Below are 24,674 nucleotides of genomic sequence, written 5' to 3'. Positions count from 1 at the left end.
ATATCAGGGAAATTTACTGGGAGCAGTGCTATTCGTACAGTAAGCAGTGCTGGTTATAATATTATAATATTAATAGTACAAAGTGTTATCAATTATGTCATGCTGCACCAAATATAATATGTACACACAACCTTACACAAAAATAATTCGATTTTATACGACAAATACAACGTTTTTTTACTTTCTTATTATTTGGTACCTAACTTTGGTAACTAATTTTTAATGATATTATTTCTTAAAGAATGAAAGAGCACAGCTGACATATTTAAACAATATAATAAATTTATTTTATTTATTTTTTGCATTCAGAAATTCAGAAAGATAATTTGTCGTCAAAATAAAAATCTCTAATTTTGTAATGTTTTTAATTTTATTTTATTGTCTGTTTAAAATCCATTTTAATACAGGATTTTAATATTTTTGTTTGTTTTTTTTTGTTTGTTTGTTTTTCGTTTTTGTTTTTTGCCGTTCTCTGTTGCTGTTTTTTTAAAGGTGGTTGTTTATTAAAACTTCAATAAAAAAATTGAAAAGATATTAAATCATTAAGCATAAACGCTTAACTTGTCGTCAAAATTAAAGTCTCTCATTTCTTAATGTTTTATTATTCTGTTTAAAAGAAAATCTATTTGTTTTGTGCAGTGAATAATAAATAATGTCCGTTTAAAATCTATTTCATTACAGGCTTTTACTATCTTTTTTGTTTGTTTTTTATACAAGTTTATAATGTTTTTTTTTTAATACAAGCTAATAATATTTTTTTGTTTTTAATACAGGTTTATAATATTTTTTGCTGTTCTTTGTTGCTGTTTCTGTTTTTATTTAAGATTGTTCTTTCTATTATAGATTCAATATTTTTTTAGTTAACGCTTTAATTAACGTCAACGCTTAACTTGGCGTCAAAATAAAAGTCTCTAATTTCGTAATGTTTTTTATTTTATTTTGTTTAAAATAAAAAAGATATTTGTTTTGTGTAGTCAATAGTTGTATCGTGTCTGTACACAATCTATTTTTTAAAACACGTATATAATATTTGTTGTAAAAGGTATTTAAATCCTATACATATAGATTTATGCCTATTACAAAACGTGTCGCAGAAGTAGTGACGTCTCACTAACCTTTACACTGCATCATGTGTGACGTGAATACTCGCGCGACCCTTGCGGGCTGCTCCATGTGAAAGTCGCCGGGATGTGCGTGAATGTGAGAGTGTGTTTGAGTTCTGGGATAATCTGTGTATAAACTCGTGGATCTGAAGAGGTAAGGCGGTGGTCTGTATTAAAATGTTGTGCGCGGGTTAGCAGTAGGGTGTTTGAGGAGGCTGGCTGTGTTATGTAGTGAGCAGTGAAGTCTGTGTGGCGCCTCCATAGCCGGCAAGGTCAGTGCCTGCTGAATGAAACATATTAAGATTTTACTTTAATCTTCTATTAAAGGTGAGCTTATTACAGAACAATGCCTTTAGCTAAGTGTTATCTAACGGCTTTCTTATGGAAAATCATAAAACCCTTTAAAGCTTGCTGAACTAGCTTGCCTAATTGTCTAATTTACTGATGCCCTAAATTTTAAAACATGTACCACCCACACTCAAACTAAAATCACCCACATGAACATATGCAAGAAAACTAGGGGTGACCAATTTGGCAAAAAATCAAATAAAAGCATGTTATTGAATATCCTGATGTCAATGTGAGATACTAACTTACATTATTGCTACAGATTGCAAAATAAATGCTGCCAAATTACTTTCATTTTGAAGTTCATGACCTTTGGAGAAAATGTTTTGTGAATGTTAATGTTTTTATCCGACAGTAATATGTCATTGTCTCAGATGAAGCAAGTTGTATTTCTAAAACTACAGAGATATAAACGGTATATTAATTAAGTTTCAAGAGTTCAGAAATCAATATTTTGTGGATTAACCCTGGTTTTTAATCACAGGTTTTTATGCATTTTGGCATGTTCTCTTCCACCAGTCTTACACACTGCTTTTGGATAACTTTAAAGCTAACTCTGGGTGCAAAAATTCAAGCAGTTCAGTTTGGTTTAATGGCTTATGATCATCCATCTTTCTCTTGATTATGTTCCAGAGAAACTCAGCAATTTTAAGTGGTCTCCAGGGCTGCATATTGCTATATGAAAAATACAGGATTTAACATAATATTTTGCTGGAGATCAGATATTCAACATGGGTAGAAACCATCTGTAATCTGGTTGTATGTCGTTGTCCTGAGCTGTGACTACTGCGCTCGTGTACACTGTGAAGAGAATGCTGAAACATTGTGTTGTGCTGTCTTACTATAAAATGATATATATAGTTTGGCCGATTCTTTTTAATAATTGTATTTATACTAAATCTATAAGGATATTATTCTGTATGTCCATTTCGAAACGGTCTTAATCTTTTTTGTTTTTTTTTGTCTGTTTATTTACATATTTATTTTTGTTTTCTATTTTTTAGTATTGAATTAGTTGTGTTTTATGTTCAAACAAAGAAAAGCAAACTAAATAAAATGTACAAAAAAAAAATAAAGATATAATGTGAACGGGACTCGGGGTGTAGTAAAACATAATTAACGTGAGTAAAAACTTTGGTCGAGTAACCCATCTCCGTTCACCTCCAGCACTGCAAAATACAGCGCTTTTAGCCGATTCTCCCAACAGGCTTACAATGTTAGTGATAGGGGGTATAGCTTGGGTAAGAGCTGTAGCTAATGTATCGCAGGGCTCTAGAGCAGGCTTGGTGACATATTGGTGATGTTTGCTATATAATCCAGGCCTAGTGCTAATATTGTCACAGTAGTTAGTTATGCTAAGAATTAGGAAATTAATGATGGTTAAAGATTATGATAAAATGTGTATAAGTAGCAATAAGTCCATCTGAGCTCTAATGTAGTTAGTAATGTGCAATGTGCAGAGTGGGTGAATAGTCTGAGGCATGTAGCTGGTCTGAGTTGGGTAGCAGAAAAAAGAGAGGCTGAAAGACTGGGAAACATACACTCCACACTATTAGCAAACCAGTTTTATTTGTTGCTTCATGTACCTAAAACCTGTTAAGCACTCTAATCAATGCTCTCTCTCTCTTTCTCTCTTTCTCTCTTTCTTTCTCATCTTAGGATTTTAATGAACGTGTGGATGCAGGTTGGTGAGTTGTGAATACGCTGTCAAGTTCAAAAGCCCCCCGAAATGACGGCCAGGCTTCTGAGCCGATGGGCTCTCCTGTTGTCCAGATGTCCCCAACCTTCTGCATCTACTGCCCACCTGAAAGCACTTGCTGCCCTGCCTGTGGAGCCACTGTGGTCCCAGGCCTGGATTCAGACCCCTGTCAGACCTTTTTACATGAGCAGAGAAAATGCCCAGGAAGAGAAAACAAAAACCACTTCCCAACAAACAAACTTCCATCTTCGTATTGATAAGGCTGCCACTCCAAAGGAAGTGCTGAATCTCTGGAAAAATCTGGGCGGCTCGACCAATCAGGCAGCCACGTGTCTGGTCCAGATTTACAAACTGTCTTTAGGGACAGGAGTGAAAAGTGACAGCAGTATTTTGAATGACCCTCGGTTTGCAGAAATGCTGAAGGCTGTGCATTCTCAGGTAATAATGTGTGTACGTCTGCTTTACGGGATTTCCAGACATTTATAACCCCCAGCTTGTAATTACATATCTTTCTCTTGCCTGCTTAGAGACCCATGTGGACAGTTTGTGGGTCATGGGTCATCTGTTCTGGACCTCAAGAGCTAATCAGTACATACAGTTTGGTTGCTCTCCTGCTCCGTTTGTAAGATGCAAAAAAAATTATTTGAAAGTTCTCCGTTCCTGACATCTGAAGAGTTCTGGGCCTTTAAAAGCTGTCATGCATATAGTAGTAGGGCTTGGTATTGTATTAATACAGATACCAAAACATTACCTTTTTTAATATTGTAACAAAAAAAAATAATAAGAAGAAAGTGTTAATTATTTATATTCAGCGTATTTATTTAACAGGCCAACATGAGTTATCTCATTCTCATACTGTAATCATGAGATTTTGTTGGAACAAACAGACAATTTGCATCTTGGTGGCACTTTACAAAAAAGCAACATTACTTGTGCTTAAACAATAGATTTTTTTTTCCTAAGCGTATTGCGGAATGCAGTTCAGTTTTAAGAGTTCTTTTAAGATTAAAAAAGAAGGTATTACCTGCTGTGGAAATAGAAATGGGAATTGTCGACACACCACAGCTGTGCTAAAATTTCACTCTGTTAATTCCCCTCTCTCTTTTTCTCCTTAGATATTATAATACAGTATAAAAGCTCTAGGATTTAAGGAGATTTTATTGTCATACCCATCACATGTGGTACAATTGTGATCTCATGATCCAGTTTACACCCAAGAGCTGTTGTTAAAATAGAAATATATATAAAATAGATAACAAAATAAAAGAATACAATAAAAATAGAATATACAAAATAGCTAAAAAAAAATAAATAAAATAAGAAGAAATAGTGAGAGTAGGCAGGTAGCAGCAACATGAAGTGCAGAGTGCAAGTTTTGCTATAGCAGCATGATAATGTGAATTAAGAGCAGTAAAGATAGTGTCTCAGTGCGGTTTAGGTGACAGTGTTTGTAAACAGTAATTGTCCTTGTGAAGTGTCAGTGCATGAACTAAACTACAGGTGCTGGTCAACGAATTAGAATAATTTGAAATAGTGCAATCATGAAATTCTTTGAATGCATTTTTTGTGTAGAAAGCAAATCAGGTCTTCACCGCACCTGTCCTACTCGTTAGACTAATCACAGAACTCGTTACCTGGAAAAAAATTTGCTCAGCTGAGCTTTCCAAAAGGCCCATTTAGGCCATTTAACTGTGACACTGTTGTTTTATTGAATTAGAATAATGGAGAAACCGTTTCATTGAATTAGAATAATTTTTATTATAATTACAATCATCACTTTCTCAGTATTTTGTGGCTGCCCCCTTGGCTTGTATGACTGCCTGAAGTCTCCGCGGCATCGATTTGACCAGCTTGTCGCAAGTTTCCGCACTCACAGCTTCCCAGGCAGTGGCGATGTTCTGCTTCAGTTGGTCCAGCGTAGTAGGCTTTCTGTCGCGAATTTTCCGCTTGACGATGGCCCAAAGGTTTTCAATGACATTGAAGTCAGGCGAGTTGGCCGGCCATGCCAAAACTTCAAGCTGTTTTTTAGTGAACCAATCTTTGGTCGACTTTGCCGCATGAGCCGGTGCAAGATCCTGTTGAAATATGAAGTCTTCTTCGCCGAACTGTTCCTCAACAGTCGGAATCAGGAACGTTTCCAGAACATCTTGATATACGGCAGCATTGACAGTCTTCTTGAGGAAGCAGAGTTTCCCTACACCTCGAGCGGACATGCATCCCCAGACCATAACGCTCTGGGGAAACTTGACGGATCTTTTCACGCACTCGTGGTTGTAGGTTTCGCCACCATGACGCCAGACACGAGGACCTTGGTCACCGAAGGAGATGCAGAAGCGTGATTCGTCACTGAAGACCACTTTCTGCCAGTCTTCAGCAGTCCACTCGCCGTGTTCTTTGGCCCACTTCAGCCGTTTCTCCATTTGTTTCTTGTTCAGCATCGGTTTTACTGCTGGAACGCGAGATTTGAAGCCGAGTTCGCGCAGACGACGGTAAGTGGTTGATCTGGAGACGTCAGCGCCGGTCTGCTTGTTCCACAAGTCGGTGAGCTCAGAAGTGGACTTGAACCGGTTGCTGACTGCGATCTTTCTCAGCTGCTTGTTGTCGCGAGCAGAAGTTTTTCGGACGCCGGAACAGTTGGTGCGCTTGCTGCAGTTTTTCTTGAGGGCTTTGCAGACGGAAGACTGGCTGATGCCGAGCTGCTCAGCAATTTTAGTTTGGGTCATGCCTTGTTGGCGAAGGGCTTGAATTTGAGCCACTATTCCGGTTGAGAGGTCGCGCTGCTTACCCATGATTGATTTTACAACTTAGAAATTCTACTCAACCCTGACTTTATACTGCACAGTGAACACTCTTCACAGAAAACAAAAATTAGAGCATTTATTCTAATTCAATGAAACGGTTTCTCCATTATTCTAATTCAATAAAACAACAGTGTCACAGTTAAATGGCCTAAATGGGCCTTTTGGAAAGCTCAGCTGAGCAATTTTCTTTCCAGGTAACGAGTTCTGTGATTAGTCTAACGAGTAGGACAGGTGCGGTGAACACCTGATTTGCTTTCTGCACAAAAAAATGCATTCAAAGAATTTCATGATTGCACTATTTCAAATTATTCTAATTCGTTGACCAGCACCTGTACACTACACTGTTATTGCTGCTCCCTCTCAAAAATACAGGGAACTAGCAGAAGTTAAAAAAAAAAAAAGTTTAAGTGATTTCATTTAATTTTGTCAGTGTAATTCTGATATTTTATTAGTAAGAACTCTTAAAACTGAAATGCATAAAGCAATATGCGTAGGAAAAATATTTTAATGATTTTTGTGCAGTGTTTGTTCCATCAAGATCCAGAAAGATGGAGTCTCTCATGGTGACACTATGAGAATGAGATTACTCATGCCGCTGTTGAATAAATACGTAATGTGAGAATAATTAACATTTTTTTTTGTGTTTTTGAGTACAAATTGAAAGTATCATATCAATATAAAATTTGCAAATATTGAAAAAACTGACCAGCCCTACACTTCAGACTTGCCAACCTTGAAAGAATTCTATAAATTCACAAATCTCACCCACAACCTCTCCCACACACACACACACACACCACACCAGAAATTAATTTACAATAATTTCTATAATTTTGACAATAACTATAATAACCAATATTTTGCATTATTAAAAACAGTCTTATATTTTACTGTCGCTTCTTAAAGAATGATAAGTTCTTTCTCAATATATTAAAGCTAATGTCCGTACGTTTTGGGATTTAGGGCCCTCCCTGGTCAGAAATGGTGGTATTTGCACAGAGCTTGCGGAATAATCATTTTAAACTGGGTGGGTGTGATGCGGTCTCCTTTCAGAGCGGATGAAACCGATTCCAGATTATGTTCAGTCAGCGAGAGAGCGTGCTCAGTTAGAAACTTCACTCCTTCGTTTCTTTGTTTTTACTATGAGTGTAGTTACTATGAGAATAGTTAGAGCTATTGAGCTCTGAGTTTCCCCTTCTGAAGTCTCCATTGCTCCACCAGCCGCTCGCGTTCAGTAAAACTGTGCCGGATCCTTGACTTTGGGTGTATAAAAACGTGATAAAAAGTACTTGCTATTGTTGAATAGCCCACCTCTGTTCTCCAGCAGCTTTCTGAGATCCAGTAGTTTGTGCACTTTTTGCCCAAACAGGCTTTTAGGCTTTTTTTTATTATTGTGAAATGCTGCTAATGACTTCTTTCTCTTGTTAATTCCTGTACTAGGTGTCGGTGATCCACAGTAATACACTGGTGTCTCTGCTGCGTGCTCTCTGTGTCCTGGGCGTGTCCCCCCATTCCAAAGTGCTTCAGTCTCTCCAGCACGAAACACTGTGGAGGCTTCGGCGTTTGAACGTTCGCCAGCTGACCCTCTTGGTGGACTGGACATCTGGACATCCTGATTACAAGTAAACCTCAAATCTTTTTTTTTTTTTTATAAATATATTCCTTGCTGTGATTAAACTCACACACCCCTAATAGTATTCGCTTGGTTGTTCATTTGATGAGCTAAACAGCCTGAACTGGAGACATTACATAAAAACTAGGCGTGTGTAAAAAAAAATAAATAAATAAAATAAAATAATAATAATAATAATAATGTGAATTCCAGTCCTACTCTTTTGTTATAAGAACTAGAAAAATAGTTTTTTAAATAGAACTGCAAAGAAATCCACGGTAAGCCTGTTCTCAGTTCTACAGTATTTATATGATTTGTTTTATATGATATTAATAATCTCAAAGATTGTATCTCCATTTTTGCCATTTTAGATATAGTAACATTATGTTTAGGCAGTCCACATATAACTTATAATACACAGTTGGGCTTTGAATCTACAGGCACCTTATGGTTGTATTCGATCATGATTTAACGGTCTGCGATGCGATTATATAAAAAATATATATATATTGAGGCCTCTTGATGCATCTTTCCTTCCATACAGGATTTCTTTTTCCTTATTGCATGACTACTTGGTACTTTTAAAGTAAAGCTCTTTGACACTATTTCTACTTACATGGAGAAAAAAAGCTTAATTATTTTAATATACAATCTATTAATCTATTATAAATGTTGTTAGGATAATATTAAACCAGCTACAAGGAAAGCCGAAATGAGTAAGTGATTATAATGTTATGGCTAACCAGTGTAATGCTTATTGTATAATGTATATAGTGTAATATATATTATGGGTGGTTGACATGTCTTGGCTGAACTGTGTTTGATCTGCATATAAATATTGTATTATGCCAAGCATATAATAATAGAGCTTTTTTTACTGTATTATAATATCTTAAGAACTACCTTCCACTACCAGATCAGGAGAATCTCTCACTATCTTTAATAAACTCCTGAAGACAGAGCTCTTCAAAGAGCACTTACTCTCTTAACACCTCTAACACACTAACTACTTCTAACCTCTTTTCCTTCTTCCTCTCCTTCACTCCTCTGTCCTATTATTCCCCTCTGACCTCCTTTAGGCCCTTTCAAAATATGTTTTTACCTTTAACTTCTATTACTTTTGTACTTCACTATTTTAAGTCGTTTTGGACAAAAGCGTCTGCCAAATGTAATGTAATGTAAATGTTATACTGTTATACTAAGATGCGTCTTTGTTCGGCAGGGAGGGGAATGAGCTTCTGACCTCAGCCGCACTAAAGAGTCTGGAGCTACGCTGGACAGAGCTGACCGAACCGCGAACGATACGTGTTCTAATGACCCGTGCTGTCCGTCATTCACCAGGGCTAATGGACAAACTGGAGGACAAAGTAAACGCATGCATCACAGAACTTCACACCACATCATGTCATGCCCAGTAATAATCTAAAGTGGCTTACAGAAGTGTTCATAGCCCTTGAAGGTTTTTAAATTTTGTAATCTTACATAAGTATAAATACTTTTGCAAGCCACAGTATATTTAAAAAAAAATAGTTTGAACATATCATGATGTAAATGTCTGTAATGTCCATGTCTTATGCTAATCTATCCCCTATCTGGACCAGGCTCTGGAGTTGGCTTGGAGGTTCACTGCTGAAGACATCCGCGTCATGTTACTAATTTTGGCATCACACCAGCGACGTGCAGTGGCGCTATTGCGAGCTTTGTCGTACCACCTGGACCAGAAACCCTCCTCTGAACTTAATACACCACTGCTGATGGACATTGCATACGCTTATGGTCAGTTCATTAAATGTGCATTAGATGTTGTGGGTTCACATCCCAGGACATTTTCCTATTCGAATTTCCTCTGGAATCAATAAAGCATCCATCCTTCCTTCCTTCCTTCCTTCGACTGCCGTATTTTTCACACTACAATGCGCATTTAAAATCCTTTAATTTTCAACATTATCTGCCAACTATGGCTAGCTAGCTGCTAATGCTAATGCTGTTGCACCCAGCCATAGTGGAAATCTGGAAATCTAAGTTTGTTGTAAGTAAACGGAAGGGCTTTAATTACCCACTTTTTAGGAGAGAAATCTGTGTAGATTAACATCCAGCGCTCGTTTGACTTTTAAGGAAAGTTTTTTTTTTTGTTTGTTTGTTTTTTTGTTAGATTTACAGTTTTGTTTAATTAGCTTTACCGGTACTAGTGTCACTTAATGCACCTTATAATCCAGTGCACCTTATGTATGAAAATAGACCAGAAAATTGACATTTATTGAAAGTGCGCCTTATAATCTGGTGCCGTTTATAATCCGGTGTGCCTTATAGTGCGAAAAATTTGGTAGTTGCAAGTGTAAATAAAATCATTTATATAGTAACTTAATTTAAAATAATTTAAATAATAACTATAGATGTATTCTCAGGAGGTCTGCTTACTATGTCGTTTCAGCACTCTTATCACAGTGTACATAAGTTGTTTTTTTTTGAAAGATTTTTTGCTGTTCATATTTTACTTGACAATATTCACCAGTTTACAGATGGCATCTACCCAGTTCCATTTTTATTACTCCTATCATTGATGTATAGATTGTCATAGTATTATGGGATGTTGAATAATTGCTTTCCAGCTAAATTTGTGTTAATTTCTGTATTTATTTTTTTATTGCAATGTATATCACAGAACAACAAAATATAATTTATATGTAATAGTCTGTAGACTATCACATTTTTAGAATAATATATTCTATGATGTCCTAAATAATTGGAACTTGATTGAAGTTGTGTGTGAGTAGATATATCTATCTATCTATCTATCTATCTATCGCTATTTTTTATTTTTTTGGATTATTTTCAATACTTTGCTTGAAACTCACGAACAGTATGCTTGGGGAAGACTGTTTGTAGTTTAAGCAGTTAAAGTAATGCTGTTGTTTTTGTTCTTAACAAATTGCTGGTCAAACATGCTCAGTTCAATTCAATTCAATTTTATTTCTATATCACTTTTTACAACAATATTGTCACAAAGCAGCTTTACACAGAAAACAGGTCCACGCCTCTTATGAGCAAAGATGCCAATTATTGTGGTGATACAGTGGCAAAGAAAAACTCCCTTATATTAAGAGGAAGAAACCTTGGAAGGAACCCAGACTCGGTCAGGGGAACCCATCCCACTGCTCACTGTTTTTATTCTCATTCTCATGACAGTATGAGAATGAGATTACTTATGTCGACTAATTGTGTCGTGTGAGAATAATTATCGCTTTTTGTTTATTTGGTTACAATTTAGAAAAAGGGAGTGAAAAATGTATCATTTGGGTGTCTGTATCGAATTTGAAGTATCATATCGGCACTGAAATTTTTAAACGATAATCAGCAGTACTGTATCATTAAGAATCACAAGTGGTACAAATGGTGTTTCCCAGTTTCTAACACCATGCCAGTGCAGCATGAGTCAGTTATTTAATCCTGACTGGTGATGATTCGGTGGTGCTGAAAGCAGCTGTTGTCCTATTCTTCCACAGGTAGGCTGAATTTCCAACACACCCCGATGCTTCAGAGGATTGTTACAGAGATGATCGCCAGGTTACAGGAACTGACCGCTAATGAAGTGTCTCGGTGTACAAAGTCACTGGGCTTTGTGAAGTGGCTCCACCTGCCTCTGTTTGAGGGATGCGCACAGGTACACACCACACACACAAACACACACCCAAAGAACCACAACACTGAATACGAAACACCACTGATCACACCAGTAAGCTCTATTCATATAGTGCCTTTAATCAAATTCAAGGATGTCTTACATCAGAGGTGTCCAAACTTTTTTTTTTTTGTTGGGGGCCAGAAGGAGAAATATGTTTGAAGTCACGGGCCACAGACTCTATAATAAAACAAATAATGAAATATACCACTTTAAATAATACATTTTCCTGATTATTTTCATTTACACACCATTTTACTTGACTTACTATCTTTATCTTTGACAGTGTTGTGTAAACTAAGATTTTTCAAATTGATGTTTAATTTCATGATGTCTCTTAATATTAAACTCCTTAATTACGGCAACTTTTAGACTCTTTGGCCCGTTTTTCTGCGCTACAACTGAACACTCTCTCCGCTTTTAGACTCTTTGGCCCGTTTTTCTGCGCTACAACTGAACACTCTCTCCGCTTTTAGACTCTTTGGCCCGTTTTTCTGCGCTACAACTGAACACACTCTCCGCTTTTAGACTCTTTGGCCCGTTTTTCTGCGCTATGGTCTGAGTCCATGCCTTGCACAATTTAAATAAATGGTGATGTACTTAATGTTTCCTTTAAGCCAGAACTTCACATTGCACCAGACAATGTGAATGTCATAGTTTATACAAGAAAAACTTTGACGGAGATGTTCCACATTGACAGAGATTCCAGAGGTTGGGATTGATCCCACAACCTGCAGTCTTTGCTAAATGTATAAGCTTGGCGTATTATACTTTTATGAAATATTACTGGAAAAAAATTAAGTTAATTAAGTTAATAAGTCCATTATTAAGTGGGCTACAGATGCAGCAGACAAAGGTTGAATTCTACTGATCAAGTGGTTGTTGAGGAATAGATATTGTGATGGTGGCAAATCAAATTTCAAAGTTTAATCAGAAGCTATGTTTGCCGTCTTTAGACATTTATGTGAACTAAGCTCCGCCCCAAGAGGAATAATTGGCAAGTCAGGCTGGGATCAAACTCACAACCTTGAGCATTTTAGCAAGATGCCACTTGGCATGCTGGTATGTTTTCAGGCAGTTCATTGTTGAGAGTAAAAAGGGACCCGACTTTTCAGTATTAGCATCGTTATTAAATATTATTTAAAAAATATTAAACATTTTATCCGTTATTTAAGAGGATTTATTGAGCAGGCATCTACATAACCAGTTAAAAAAACATTCAGCTGTTACTGTTGATTTGCTTTACTGATCATGTATTGTAAAAGCTGGCATTTGACCTTTTGTATTTTTTCTCTCCCTTTCAGCACTTCCTAAATCAGAGTCAACATTACACCACACAGCAGCTGTGTAATCTCATCCTGTCCTTCGCCAGGCTCAACTTCCAGCCCAGTAACATGGAGGAGTTCTACAAAAAGGTAATAAATCATAGAGCACTTTTAAAAATGAGCAAATGGTCATCTTAAAGTGCATTGGGGACACTGTAGTATTAACAAAAGCTTATAAAATTTTGCCTGTTGTGTGTTTGTAGGTTCATGAAAGTTTGGAGGGCTCCTGGCAGGAGTTGGACCCGTTTCTCAAGGCAGATTTAGTGTGGTCTCTCTGTGTGCTACAGCAGGCCAAACCTGAACATATCGCTGCTGTTGCAGACTGTGACTTTCAGACCAAACTTACAGGTAACACAAGCTGAATACGGTGGTGTCAGGGGACACAAGATAAAATGTTGACTGGCTTTAGATTGCTCTTCTGTCTGTGGCCACAAGGTGTCAGTGTATATCTGTTTAAGATCACGTTTATGCACAAGAATAGTCTCCACGGCAAAGTATTGTGATTTTGTAATGCTTAGGCCAGGTTCACACTACACTACTACTTTGAGGACTGTAAAATTTACAACTCATATATTTATAGAAAATATATTACCTGTTGTTTACACACTACACTACATACTACACACTAGCAATGCAGGGTCAGGAATTACGTTATATTCCATTCCATTACATTACATTACATTTTATTACATTAAATCACTTTCCATTACATTCTATTACATTACATTACATCACATTCCATTACGTTCTATTACATTACATTATATTACATCACATTATATTACATTACATCACATTCCATTACATTATATTACATTTCATCACATTCTATTACATTCTATTATATTACATTACATCACATTACATCATATTACATTATATTACATTACATCACATTGCATTACGTTACATTACATTATATTACATCACATTCCATTACATTATATTACATTTCATCACATTATATTACATTCTTTTACATTACATTATATTACATCACATTACATTATATTACATTATATCACATTACATTCCATTACATTATATTACATTTCATCACATTCTATTACATTATATTACATTACTTCACATTATATTACATTACATCACATTGCATTATGTTACATTATATTATATTACATTACATTACATCACATTCCATTATTTTTTTTTACATTACTTTATATTACATTCCATTGCATTATATTGCATTACATCACATTACATTATATTACAGTACATTATATTACATTACATTACATTACATTATATCACATTCCATTACATCACATTCTATTACATCATATTCCATTCCATTACATTATATTACATTACATCACATTCTATTACATTATATTACATAACATCACAATCCAAATACATTTCGTTATATTCATTACATTGCATTCCATTATATTACATTACATCACAATCCAAATACATTCCATCACATTACATTATATTACATTATTAAATACATTATATTACATTACATCACATTTACATTACATTACATTGCATTTAGCATATTCTTTCATCCAAAGCGACTTACAAATGATAAGGCAAAAAGTGCAACATTTAGCAGGGCCTGAAGGAGGGCAAAAGTGTATCATATTTTTCTCACTATAAAAGACATTGTATAATAAGGCGCACCATCAATGAACGTCTATTTTCTGGTCTATTTTCATACATAAGGCACATTTTAAAAGACTTTCTTTAAAAGTCAAATGAGAGCTGGATGTTAATCAACACAGATTTCTCTCCTAATACTGTTTTATGTATATTTAGGTGAGTAAAGCACTTCCATTTATTTACAGTAAGCTTAGTTTCCTAAAATTTCTCCAGCACTAAGGCTGGAGCATTACTGGTGTTCCTTTATCCGTGAGGATATGTCTGAGGGGCACTTTGATATCTCATCACTCCAGGGCAGGAGTAAGCAATATAGCTGAGTGTCATCAGCAAAGCAAATGGAAGAAAAAGTCATGTGAGTAGATAACATAGCCCAGAGAGGTGGTGTACATAGAAAAGAGAAGGGGTCCCAGTACAGAGCCCTGGAGAACTACAGTCTTTCACCAGGAGGAACCAACAAACAATCTGCGTGTTCTCCAAAAACTTTTTTTTTTTTTTTTTTTTTTAGGTGAAAACACACACGAGAAATGATGTGATGCCATGCATGAGACAGTTGTTTGTCATCCAAAAATGAGAGAAATTAACAATAATTACGAACAAAAGGACTACAGTCTGTCATTGTATGTCCTGTATGATCAGTTTTTCTGTAAAAAAAATACTGATTGTTTAAATTCTGTGATTCTTAAAACTATAAATCCATAATTCTTGGTATTTACTTATTTAGGAGGATTAAATCCTCTTCAGTAACAACATGCTGTGAAGTATCGTAGAGAATTGTTGCGATATATCGAGAATCGTGATGTGATATGGCTATCGTGGGAAATGTATTGTGATCAAGTATCGTATCGTGAGATGCCCTGTTGTTCCTACGCAAAATAAAGATGTGTGTAACTCCGTTCTCGACCCCCTTTCTCTTCAGCCCTTGGCTTTTGCTCTCTTTGGCTGTAGCTAGTCCAAATATTAAACCTGCCAGATATTTGCAGGTCTAAGGCCTAAAATTATGCATTGTAAGCTTGTCTTCACAGACTGACAAACCTGATAAAGTCTAACTCAAAGGACCATAGCTCGATTTCCATCTGTCATCTGTTTTAATTAAACAGACTCTTTAATGTACTCCATATTTGGGTCTGTGTGCATTGTCATGGAAGTGCTTAAAAAGTGTTTGTTTTAATTTTAAAACACTTTTTTTTTTTTTTTTTTTTTTTTTTTTTTTTTTTTTTACCTTTTCTATATATTGACATTCCAGGTGTCACTGCTGATCGCAGAGAGGGCTACAGGCTGAAGCTGACTCAAATTGCTGCTTCTGGTCAGCTGGAGTCTATTGGAGCATCATCTGTCTTGCCAACTATCCACATACCAGCTCTCCAGGGCAAAGCACCCGCTACGACGCCCCTGCAGAGCAGCCTTAGCACAGCCTTACAGAACCTAACCAGGAGCTTCCCAAACTCCCTTCGCACTGACGTCAACACGGTGTACGGCTGGACTGTAGGTGCGTAGTTCTGCAATTTTTATCAGTGTACTTACAAATTTATAAATTTTAAAGTAGCAAAGTAAAGAGTACACATTGTATTATATATATATATATATATATATATATATATACAGTTGTGGTCAAAAGTTTACATACACTTGTAAAAAAACATAATGTTATGGCTGTCTTGAGTTTTCAATAAGTTCTACAACTCTTATTTTTCTGTGATAGAGTGATCGGAACACATACATGTTTGTCACAAAAAACAGTCATAAAATTTGGTTCTTTCATAAATTTATTATGGGTCTGCTGAAAATGTCACCAAATCTGCTGGGTCAAAAATATACATACAGCAACAAAATTGGTCAATTTTGGTGATGTAGCGAGTTGTGTCAATCAAATTAGCTTCATGTCATGGCCTCTTCACTTCTTGTAAGTGATTCTGATTGACTACAGCTGTTGACTTCTCATGAGCCCATTTAAATAGGGCTCATTTGACCCAGTGATTAGACTCAGCTACAAAAGCTACAATGGGAAAGTCAAAGGAACTCAGTGTGGATCTGAAAAAGCGAATTATTGACTTGAACAAGTCAGGGAAGTCACTTGGAGCCATTTCAAAGCAGCTACAGGTCCCAAGAGCAACTGTGCAGACAATTATACGCAAGTATAAAGTGCATGGAACAGTTGTGTCACTGCCACGATCAGGAAGAAAACGCAAGCTATCACATGCTGCCGAGAGGAGATTGGTCAGGATGGTCAAGAGTCAACCAAGAATCACCAAGAAGCAGGTCTGCAAGGATTTGGAAGCTGATGGAACACAGGTGTCAGTCTCCACAGTCAAGCGTGTTTTACATCGCCATGGACTGAGAGGCTGCCGTGCAAGAAAGAAGCCCTTGCTCCAGAAAAGGCACCTTAAGACTCGGCTGAAGTTTGCTGCTGATCACATGGACAAAGATAAAACCTTCTGGAGGAAAGTTCTCTGGTCAGACGAAACAAAAATTGAGCTGTTTGGCCACAACACCCAGCAATATGTTTGGAGGAGAAAAGGTGAGGCCTTTAATCCCAGGAACACCATGCCTACTGTCAAGCATGGTGGTGGTAGTATTATGCTCTGGGGATGTTTTGCTGCCAGTGGAACTGGTTCTTTGCAGAAAGTAAATGGGATAATGAAGAAGGAGGATTACCTCCAAATTCTGCAGGAAAACTTAAAACCATCAGCCCGAAGGTTGGGTCTTGGGCGCAGTTGGGTGTTCCAACAAGACAATGACCCAAAACACACATCAAAAGTGGTAAAGGAATGGTTAAACCAGGCTAGAATTAAGGTTTTAGAATGGCCTTCCCAAAGTCCTGACTTAAACCCCATTGAGAACATGTGGACAGTGCTAAAGAAACGGGTTCATGCAAGAAAACCATCACATTTAGCTGAACTGCACCAATTCTGTCAAGAAGAGTGGTCAAACATTCGACCTGAAGCTTGCCAGGAGCTTGTGGATGGCTACCAAAAGCGCCTAGTTGCCGTGAAAATGGCCAAGGGACATGTAACCAAATACTAATGTTGCTGTATGTATATTTTTGACCCAGCAGATTTGGTGACATTTTCAGCAGACCCATAATAAATTTATGAAAGAACCAAATTTTATGACTGTTTTTTGTGACAAACATGTATGTGTTCCGATCACTCTATCACAGAAAAATAAGAGTTGTAGAACTTATTGAAAACTCAAGACAGCCATAACATTATGTTTTTTTACAAGTGTATGTAAACTTTTGACCACAACTGTATATATATATATATATATATATATATATATATATATATATATATATATATATATATATATATATTATTTATTTATTTATTTATTTATTTTGGCTTATTTGTGCTTCAACCAATCAGACGCGGAGTTGGTGGTTGATTCGGAGAACAAGCCTATTAACTTGGAAAAGCTTGTAGCTCCACACTTGCCTGGAGGTGGTGGTTCAGAGCAGTTACCACAGGGAGCTTACAGGTGAGCCCAAAACAATTTGCCTTCACTGAACGTAACCACGTATTTAACTTTTAATATAAAAGATCAGAAACCATATGACCAGTTCTGCTGGAGGAATTTAAACATGTAGTTTGCATTTCTTTGTCTTTGGTGTCTAGCTTTTATAACATATAATCAACTTTTAAGCATTTTAGCTCTTATGTAAAACTGACAAACTAGGGGGGCGGCAAGTGGTCCAGCGGTCTAAAGAGCGGGAGCGGGAGGTCGCAGGTTCGAACGCCAGCTCATGCAGCTTTACCATCAAGCTGCCGGCGCTCAGAGGGAGTACAATTGGCCCTGCTCCCTCCGGGTGGGTAGATGGCGCTCTCTCCCCACATCACTCCTAGGGTGATGTCTGCAGCACAGGGCGTCTGTGAGCTGATGTATCAGAACAGAGTCGCTGCGCTTTCCTCCAAAAAGAAGAGGCTGTGGCTGACTTCACATGTATCGGAGGAGGCATGTGTCAGTCTTCACCCTCCTGTTGTGTTGGGGCATTACTAGTGATGGGGGGGGAGTCCTAACGAGTGGGTTAGACATCAAACATTGGACAAACATTTGGAGAAATGTTTCTCATTTCTCCCCCTCTGTTAATTATGTTCTACCCCTGATCAAAACTGAACACTGCTTCAAGAGGTGGATTCAATTTTAGACCAAGCTTAGCTGTACTCAAAGATTAATGGTGTAATTTGTCTGTCTGTCTGTGTAGGTTGGCGTTCCTGGTGTGGGATTACAATCATTTTCTCTCCACTGGTAAAGAACTGCTGGGACGCTTTGTCATGCAGAAGCGCCACTTAGAGCTGGCTGGATTTCTGGTAGTGGAGGTATGTCATGGAGACTGAGCTTTCAGACCTCAGATAGTGCAAAGAAAACAAGTTCATATTCATAAAGTTTTAATTCAGTTTAGAAATCAATTTTTGGTGGTATAACCCTGGTTTTTAATCATAGTTTTTTTTTTTGTTTTTTTTTCTTCATCTTGGCATGTTCTCCTCCACCAGTCTTACACACTGCTTTTTGCTTTTGGATAACTTTATGCTACTCACTCCTGGTGCAAAAATTCAAGCAGTTCAGCTTGGTTTGATGGCTTGTGATCATCCATCTTCCTCTTGATTATATTCCAGAGGTTTTTAATTAGGTAAAATCAAAGAAACTCATAATTTTAAAGTGGTCTCTTATTTTATAGCTGTATCTGTCAGTTTAGGACGACAACAGTATTAGTAATATAACAGAGCTGCAGACAAATACTATACTACTTCTACTGCAAACCATCAGGCATTTGCAACTGATTCAGAAGTAGCAGGAGCTCGACTCGTCCTCAACCTCCCATCAGTTCCATTTTGTCATGTGACTCCTTTGCTGTGTTTTCCTGTTCACTACTGGATGTCTGTTGTGGCTCGCATTAAATTTAAAACTCTGATGCTGGCCTACAAAATAAAAATGGACCAGCTCCTTCATTCTTGATGGCAATTGGCAAAACCAGATCTGTCCCAAGATCTCTTTGATCTTCCGGTATGGCTCTGCTCAACCCACTGTCCCTGAAGACTCACAGAAGACAGACACCTTCAGACTCTTCTCTGTGCTAGGACCAAGGTGGTGGAATGAACGTCCACTGAGTGTCAGAACACCCATGGTCTTGAAACGCTGAATGAAGCTTCATCTTTTCAAAGTGTCCCTAAACCAGTTATACTAACCAATTTTCTCATAAATGTCTAAACATACCGCTCTAAAAAAATTAGATCACCTAAAAATTATGGGATTCTTTGATTTTACCAAATTGAAATCCTCTGGAATTAATCAAGAGAAAGATGGATTATCACAAGCCATCAACCCAAGCTAGACTGTTTGAATTTTTGCACCAGGAGTGGCATAAAGTTATCCAAAAGCAGTGTGTAAGACTGGTGGAGGAGAACAAGCCAACATGCATGAAAACTGTGATTAAAAATCAATATGAACTTGTTTTCTGTTATTATCTATAGTTTGAGGTCTGAAAGCAGTTTTTGCAAATAAATGCTCAAAATGACAACATTTGTATATGGGAGAAATGTTGTCTGTAGTTTATAGAATAAAACAACAATGTTAATTTTACTTAAACATTTTACCTATAAATAGCAAAATCAGAGAATTCTGATTCAGAAACTGAAGTGGTCTCTTAATTTTTTCCAGAGCTGTATCAAAGTGTGATGTATCTCTTGATCCTAGTCTCTACAAACTAGCTATAGATGTTTATCCATAACTATAAGTAATCAATAAAGCACTATTGTAAGATGCACTGGATAAGGGTGTCTGCACAAAAAAACAAAACCCTAAATGTAATGATGTAAGGATTAGACTGCATAATCACATGCTAGTTTTGCTAAATCAAGCTCCAGATATAGAGTAATAGTGACAGGAGACTAGTTATGCTCTGGAAGCAAATTACTGACTGCTAGCATACGGTCGTTACTGTAAGCCGCAGTACACACACTTGTCTGTGTCATTGTTGATCAGGATGCTAATGTAATGTTAATGTGATTTTAATGCATTCCTGTAGCATGGCTAACACAGATTAGCCCTGTTCCTATTGCAGTGGCTGGCATGGCAGGTTGTCCCACGCTGGCTTCGAGTTAAAAATAGCAGCAGAAGCACAGGGCTGCAGAACAGGATAGAGGCTCTGTCTGCAGCATATAGGCCAATCCTGTTAGCCTGCAGCATCCTGGGTTGAGCTAGATTGAGTTGGCTGGAATCTTTACGACTTTAAACTGAGATGGACACTACAGTAAATTAGCATTTTTCTTTCTTTCTTAATGTGTATCAAGTTCTCCCAGGATTCAGTGGTCAAACACTATTTGTAATGGATTGCCCTTTGGTCTGTTAATGGTTCTTTTAGATCATGTTATACGGATGTACAGGGAGTGGAAAAAATAACAGAAACACTACTTTAAAGGAGAACTCCAGGGTAAAATGGGCTTTTGGTGTAGTAAAACATGATAAAAAGTACTTCCCCTTGATGAATAGCACACCTCCGTTTTCCCACACCATCCCAAGATCCAGAAATTTTAAGTTTGTTCAAACTCCCCTTCAGACTGGGAGACACGGGGCATAATTTGCCCCGATAATTCGCTCTTTCCACCGTTATCCAGCTCAAAGTAGCTCCACACCTCCTTGCTAGAATCCGGAGAGCTCTGACATTTAAAACGAGGCATTATTAAAAGCTCCTTAAATTGTATTAAAAACTTCTGTTTACATCCTATACGCAAGCTTCAGCTCCGTGCGCCGCCATATTTGTATTAATAACGTCATAGACATAATAATGTCATAGACATTGCTCAAAATATTGCAATGCACACAACATTATGGGTGACCTACCAGAGTTGTTGGTGCACGTCTTACTGGCGCTTCTGTGACCAAGACAGCAAGTCTTTGTGATGTATCAAGAGCCACAGTATCCAGGGTAATGTCAGCATACCACCAAGAAGGACCAACCACATCCAACAGGATTAACTGTGGATGCAAGAGGAAGCTGTCTGAAAGGGATGTTCAGGTGCTATCCTGGATTGTATCCAAAACAACATAAAACCACGGCTGATCAAATCACGGCAGAATTCAATGTGCACCTCAACTCCTCCTGTTTCCACCGAAACTGTCGATGAATGAATTATTGTGTGTATATATATTAGACTCCACAAAGCGTAGCAGCCGGCACCAGGAGACATTATCAATACAAATATACAATACTTTTTATCATGTTTTACTGCATAAAAAGTCCATTTTACACCGGAGATCTCCTTTAAATTCTTATAGGCTAGTTAATAATGTGTAGTTTCTGGGTTTAAAATGAACACATTAAAAGATTATTGCCCGTTCTGATCAATTGATGAGCATCTTGGTGTAACACTTCATAAAAGAAAAATTAGTCCCAGTCCAAAAATAGCTTTGCCAGTTTATTCAAAGTATCTTCTCAGCAAAAGAGGGTTTTTGGTTAGCAATGGATAAAAAAATAAAATAAAGGAAAGGAAAAATAATTCAAAGTTCAAAATGGAGAATTTTTTATATTTTTTTTTACTTCAAAGTTTTGAAGAGTTCTGCCTGCTCGAGCTGCCTGCTTCATCTGCCTGGAGACTGTCTGCCCTCTCAGGGTTGCCAGCGCATACACTCTGACTCCCCTTTATACCCTAACTCAGACATTATCAACCCTGGGCACACACTATCCCCCCCAATCAAGAGTGATATATGATCGTAGAAGGTGTCTCGACCCTCTGACCTTTTTACATTTCTACCCGTCTCTCTTTGTCACGCTCGGCGTGAGTTTATTTTCTGCCCGTTCTCGTCTTTTCACTCGTTCCTGGGATCCCTATCTCCTTATAATGGCGTGTTTTCCTGGCCGCGTCCCAGTTCACTAGCCGGGGCAGCCATAGTGTATTGGACCGCGACCCTGACGACCGGGGTTCGATCCCATAATTTTTTTCCCTTCAACTTGATTATTTTTTTTTTTCATTCCTAATGTAATCCATCTGCTAGAGGTGTATAAAGCCCCTCAGTATTGAACTGCGGAGCAGTGGAACTCTAAAATGATGCCCAGCTGGTCTATTAGATTTGTGATGCTGTTTATGCTGGTCAGTCAGAATGAATAGAATCACCAATCCGGAATATTACACCAGTATAAACACGAATAACCAAAAACACATAGCTAACAGGGAATCTGTTGGTACATTTACCAAAACAAATGACCAATTTTCAGCCCCTGGTCACTTTGCTCCCTTACTAACTTGCCTGTGTTGTGTGCATTTACAGGTACCTTACTATGAGTGGCAGGAGCTGAACTCTGATTGGAAGAAAGAGGCCTACCTAAAGGATAAGATCGCGAAGGCGGTGGCTGAGGACAGGGCCAAGTGAGCCAATGAACTGTAACATATTCTCAGACCAAAACTTCGCCTCAGTACAGTGATCAGACGCAAGCAGAGTGTGGTGAACGTGGTTAGAGGATTATCAGCAGAACGAGATTTTGTATCTGAACGTCTCCTCCAAGAGCAGTGTTGCCGTCCATCTGCATCTCCATCTGCATGCATAAATAAAAACAGAGACAGCACTGGATGCTCTTCTTGAACAGGGGTGGATTAAACAGTAAATCATTTATGCTATTAAACATAATTAAGCCTTCAGGTGTGAGTTTGTGGACTTGGAAGTGAATGGAAAGCTGGCCTTGGTGGTACAGTATATAAGAACATACAGTAGTATTTGTCATGTCACTGTGCTGTACTTCATCAATAATGGAAATATTAAAACATTATTTTGTATTCTTACATGCTGTAAGAAAACTACAAATATGAATATTTTAATATTTAATCAATTGTTTCTTGTTGCTATTGGGCACCATCATGGCAGTTGGAAGAGTCCTTCCAATAAATAAATATACACAGGTCAGGTGTAACATGACCACTCATTGTCTCAACTCCTGTTGTCCATAAATCTCCACTGAGCATATAGGAACACTCTGTAGACACTTTGTCCACTTGTTTCTCTGCATACTTGATTTCTCATTTTACTCTGTTCTTCAATGATCAGGACCCCCCAGGACCACCACAGAGCAGGTATATATATGTAATGATTTTGGGTGATGGGGCATTCTCATTCTCAGCAACAGATTCAAAGCTATTAACTTTATCTCTTAACTTTTATTGTATCTACAAGGTGGAGCAGCTGTAGATGGGAGTGTCTGATTTACTCATACCATTGAAGAACATGAAAGGTGAAAAGAAACAGAAGGACTGTAGTCATTAGTAAGTATAGAATTACCAAAGAGCTTCTTCATGCTGAGTTGAGTTTAAAAAAAAAGAAAAAGGAAAATGGGTGTGGACACGAGGTGGTTGTAATGTTATGCTTAATCCGTTTATATTATATACTTTTTAAAAAACATTTTAACAATAAAAAAAATTTGAAAAATAACTTCTTGGAAAAAAAAAAGGTGAAATGGTTGATAAATGGTTATTTGTTGGGTGTGCTCAGTTATGGACCTCAGCTCATCACCTGTGACCCATATTCAGCTTGGAACATCATAATAATAATGTTGCTTATCAGATATTAGGGCGTTTTATCCACCACCTACACCTAAACCCGCTTGTAATTGTTAGCAGTCGCAGCAGATCTGTCCGCACTATTGGAGGCTCAGTTCAGCAGGTCTTTTAAAAACTGAGCGAGATGCTCCTCGGAGAACTCTCCCACTACTAATAATAAACGCACACTTTCTAGCAGCAGTCTTAACACTGTTGCCTAGACAACAGTATGGGGCTTTCCTTGTTGCCAGGAGACAGTCGTGGAGGCTGAAGTGATGCTTAAAGATTAGAGGGTGGTTGCTCAGATATGAAGAGTTCAGAACATTAGAAACACTTTGAGCGATGCAGTGTGGTGGGTTCCAGTCGTACTTGTGAAGTTCTGCTAATGTACAAAAAATAAAAATTAAGTGGGTGTTTAAGTTACTTGTTTTTACGATGTTTATAAATTTGCAATCTATTTCCCGTTATTAGGCTTACATATTGCAACGTATATATTTAGTTTATATGTTCAAGGGTTTGTGGAGACTTTGTTGTCATTCGCATCACGTGTGGTACATGAGGTGGAACCAAATTGTGATCTCACAATCTAGTTTATACCCAAGAGCTGTTATTAAAATAGATATATAGATAAAATAACAAAATAAAAGAACACAATAAAAAATAGAATAGAACAAAATAGATACAAATAAATAGACAACTTTTTTTTTGCTTTAGCAGCATGATAATGTGAATTAAGAGCAAGAGAGTAAACAGTGCTAAACTTACTCATTACAAAATAACACAAAGGCAGTTAAACTTAAGCTATATTAAACTGTCTGTTTAGGAAGCATAGAATATTGTGAATCATGTTCTCCTGCATTGGTGCCAATGAAAGTGACAACAGGGACTCCTTGTTGAGTTCAGATCTCATCTAATTTATCCTGATTTGTCTACATTACCTATTTGATTGCAAAG

The 24,674-nt window shown here is 37.4% G+C and overlaps 1 protein-coding gene across 1 annotated transcript; it reads left to right on the top strand.

The window, feature by feature from the left end:
- The first annotated feature begins 1,121 nt into the window (after positions 1-1,121).
- On the top strand, positions 1,122-23,087 carry tbrg4 (transforming growth factor beta regulator 4). The gene is made up of 12 exons (XM_022679494.2): positions 1,122-1,257; positions 3,111-3,588; positions 7,392-7,573; positions 8,786-8,930; positions 9,165-9,339; positions 11,067-11,224; positions 12,547-12,657; positions 12,771-12,915; positions 15,443-15,685; positions 17,565-17,676; positions 18,401-18,515; positions 22,462-23,087. Exons 2-12 carry the CDS (start codon positions 3,181-3,183, stop codon positions 22,561-22,563), a joined length of 1,896 nt encoding a protein of 631 aa, XP_022535215.2. The 5' UTR covers positions 1,122-1,257; positions 3,111-3,180; the 3' UTR covers positions 22,564-23,087.
- The last annotated feature ends 1,587 nt before the right edge of the window (positions 23,088-24,674 follow it).

The sequence above is a fragment of the Astyanax mexicanus genome, chromosome 1 (genome assembly GCF_023375975.1).
Source record: "Astyanax mexicanus isolate ESR-SI-001 chromosome 1, AstMex3_surface, whole genome shotgun sequence".
In the NCBI taxonomy this organism is placed as follows: Eukaryota; Metazoa; Chordata; class Actinopteri; order Characiformes; family Acestrorhamphidae; genus Astyanax; species Astyanax mexicanus.
The sequence above is the reverse complement of the archived record's forward strand: the minus strand, read 5'-3'. Positions and strand labels throughout refer to the sequence as shown.

Bases quoted from the DNA above. Each gene is read 5' to 3' on its own strand.
- tbrg4 (XM_022679494.2), top strand. From the start codon at position 3,181: ATGACGGCCAGGCTTCTGAGCCGATGGGCTCTCCTGTTGTCCAGATGT. The intron at 15,686-17,564 runs GTGCGTAGTTCT...TCAACCAATCAG, and splicing joins GGTGTACGGCTGGACTGTAG to ACGCGGAGTTGGTGGTTGAT. The intron at 17,677-18,400 runs GTGAGCCCAAAA...CTGTCTGTGTAG, and splicing joins TTACCACAGGGAGCTTACAG to GTTGGCGTTCCTGGTGTGGG.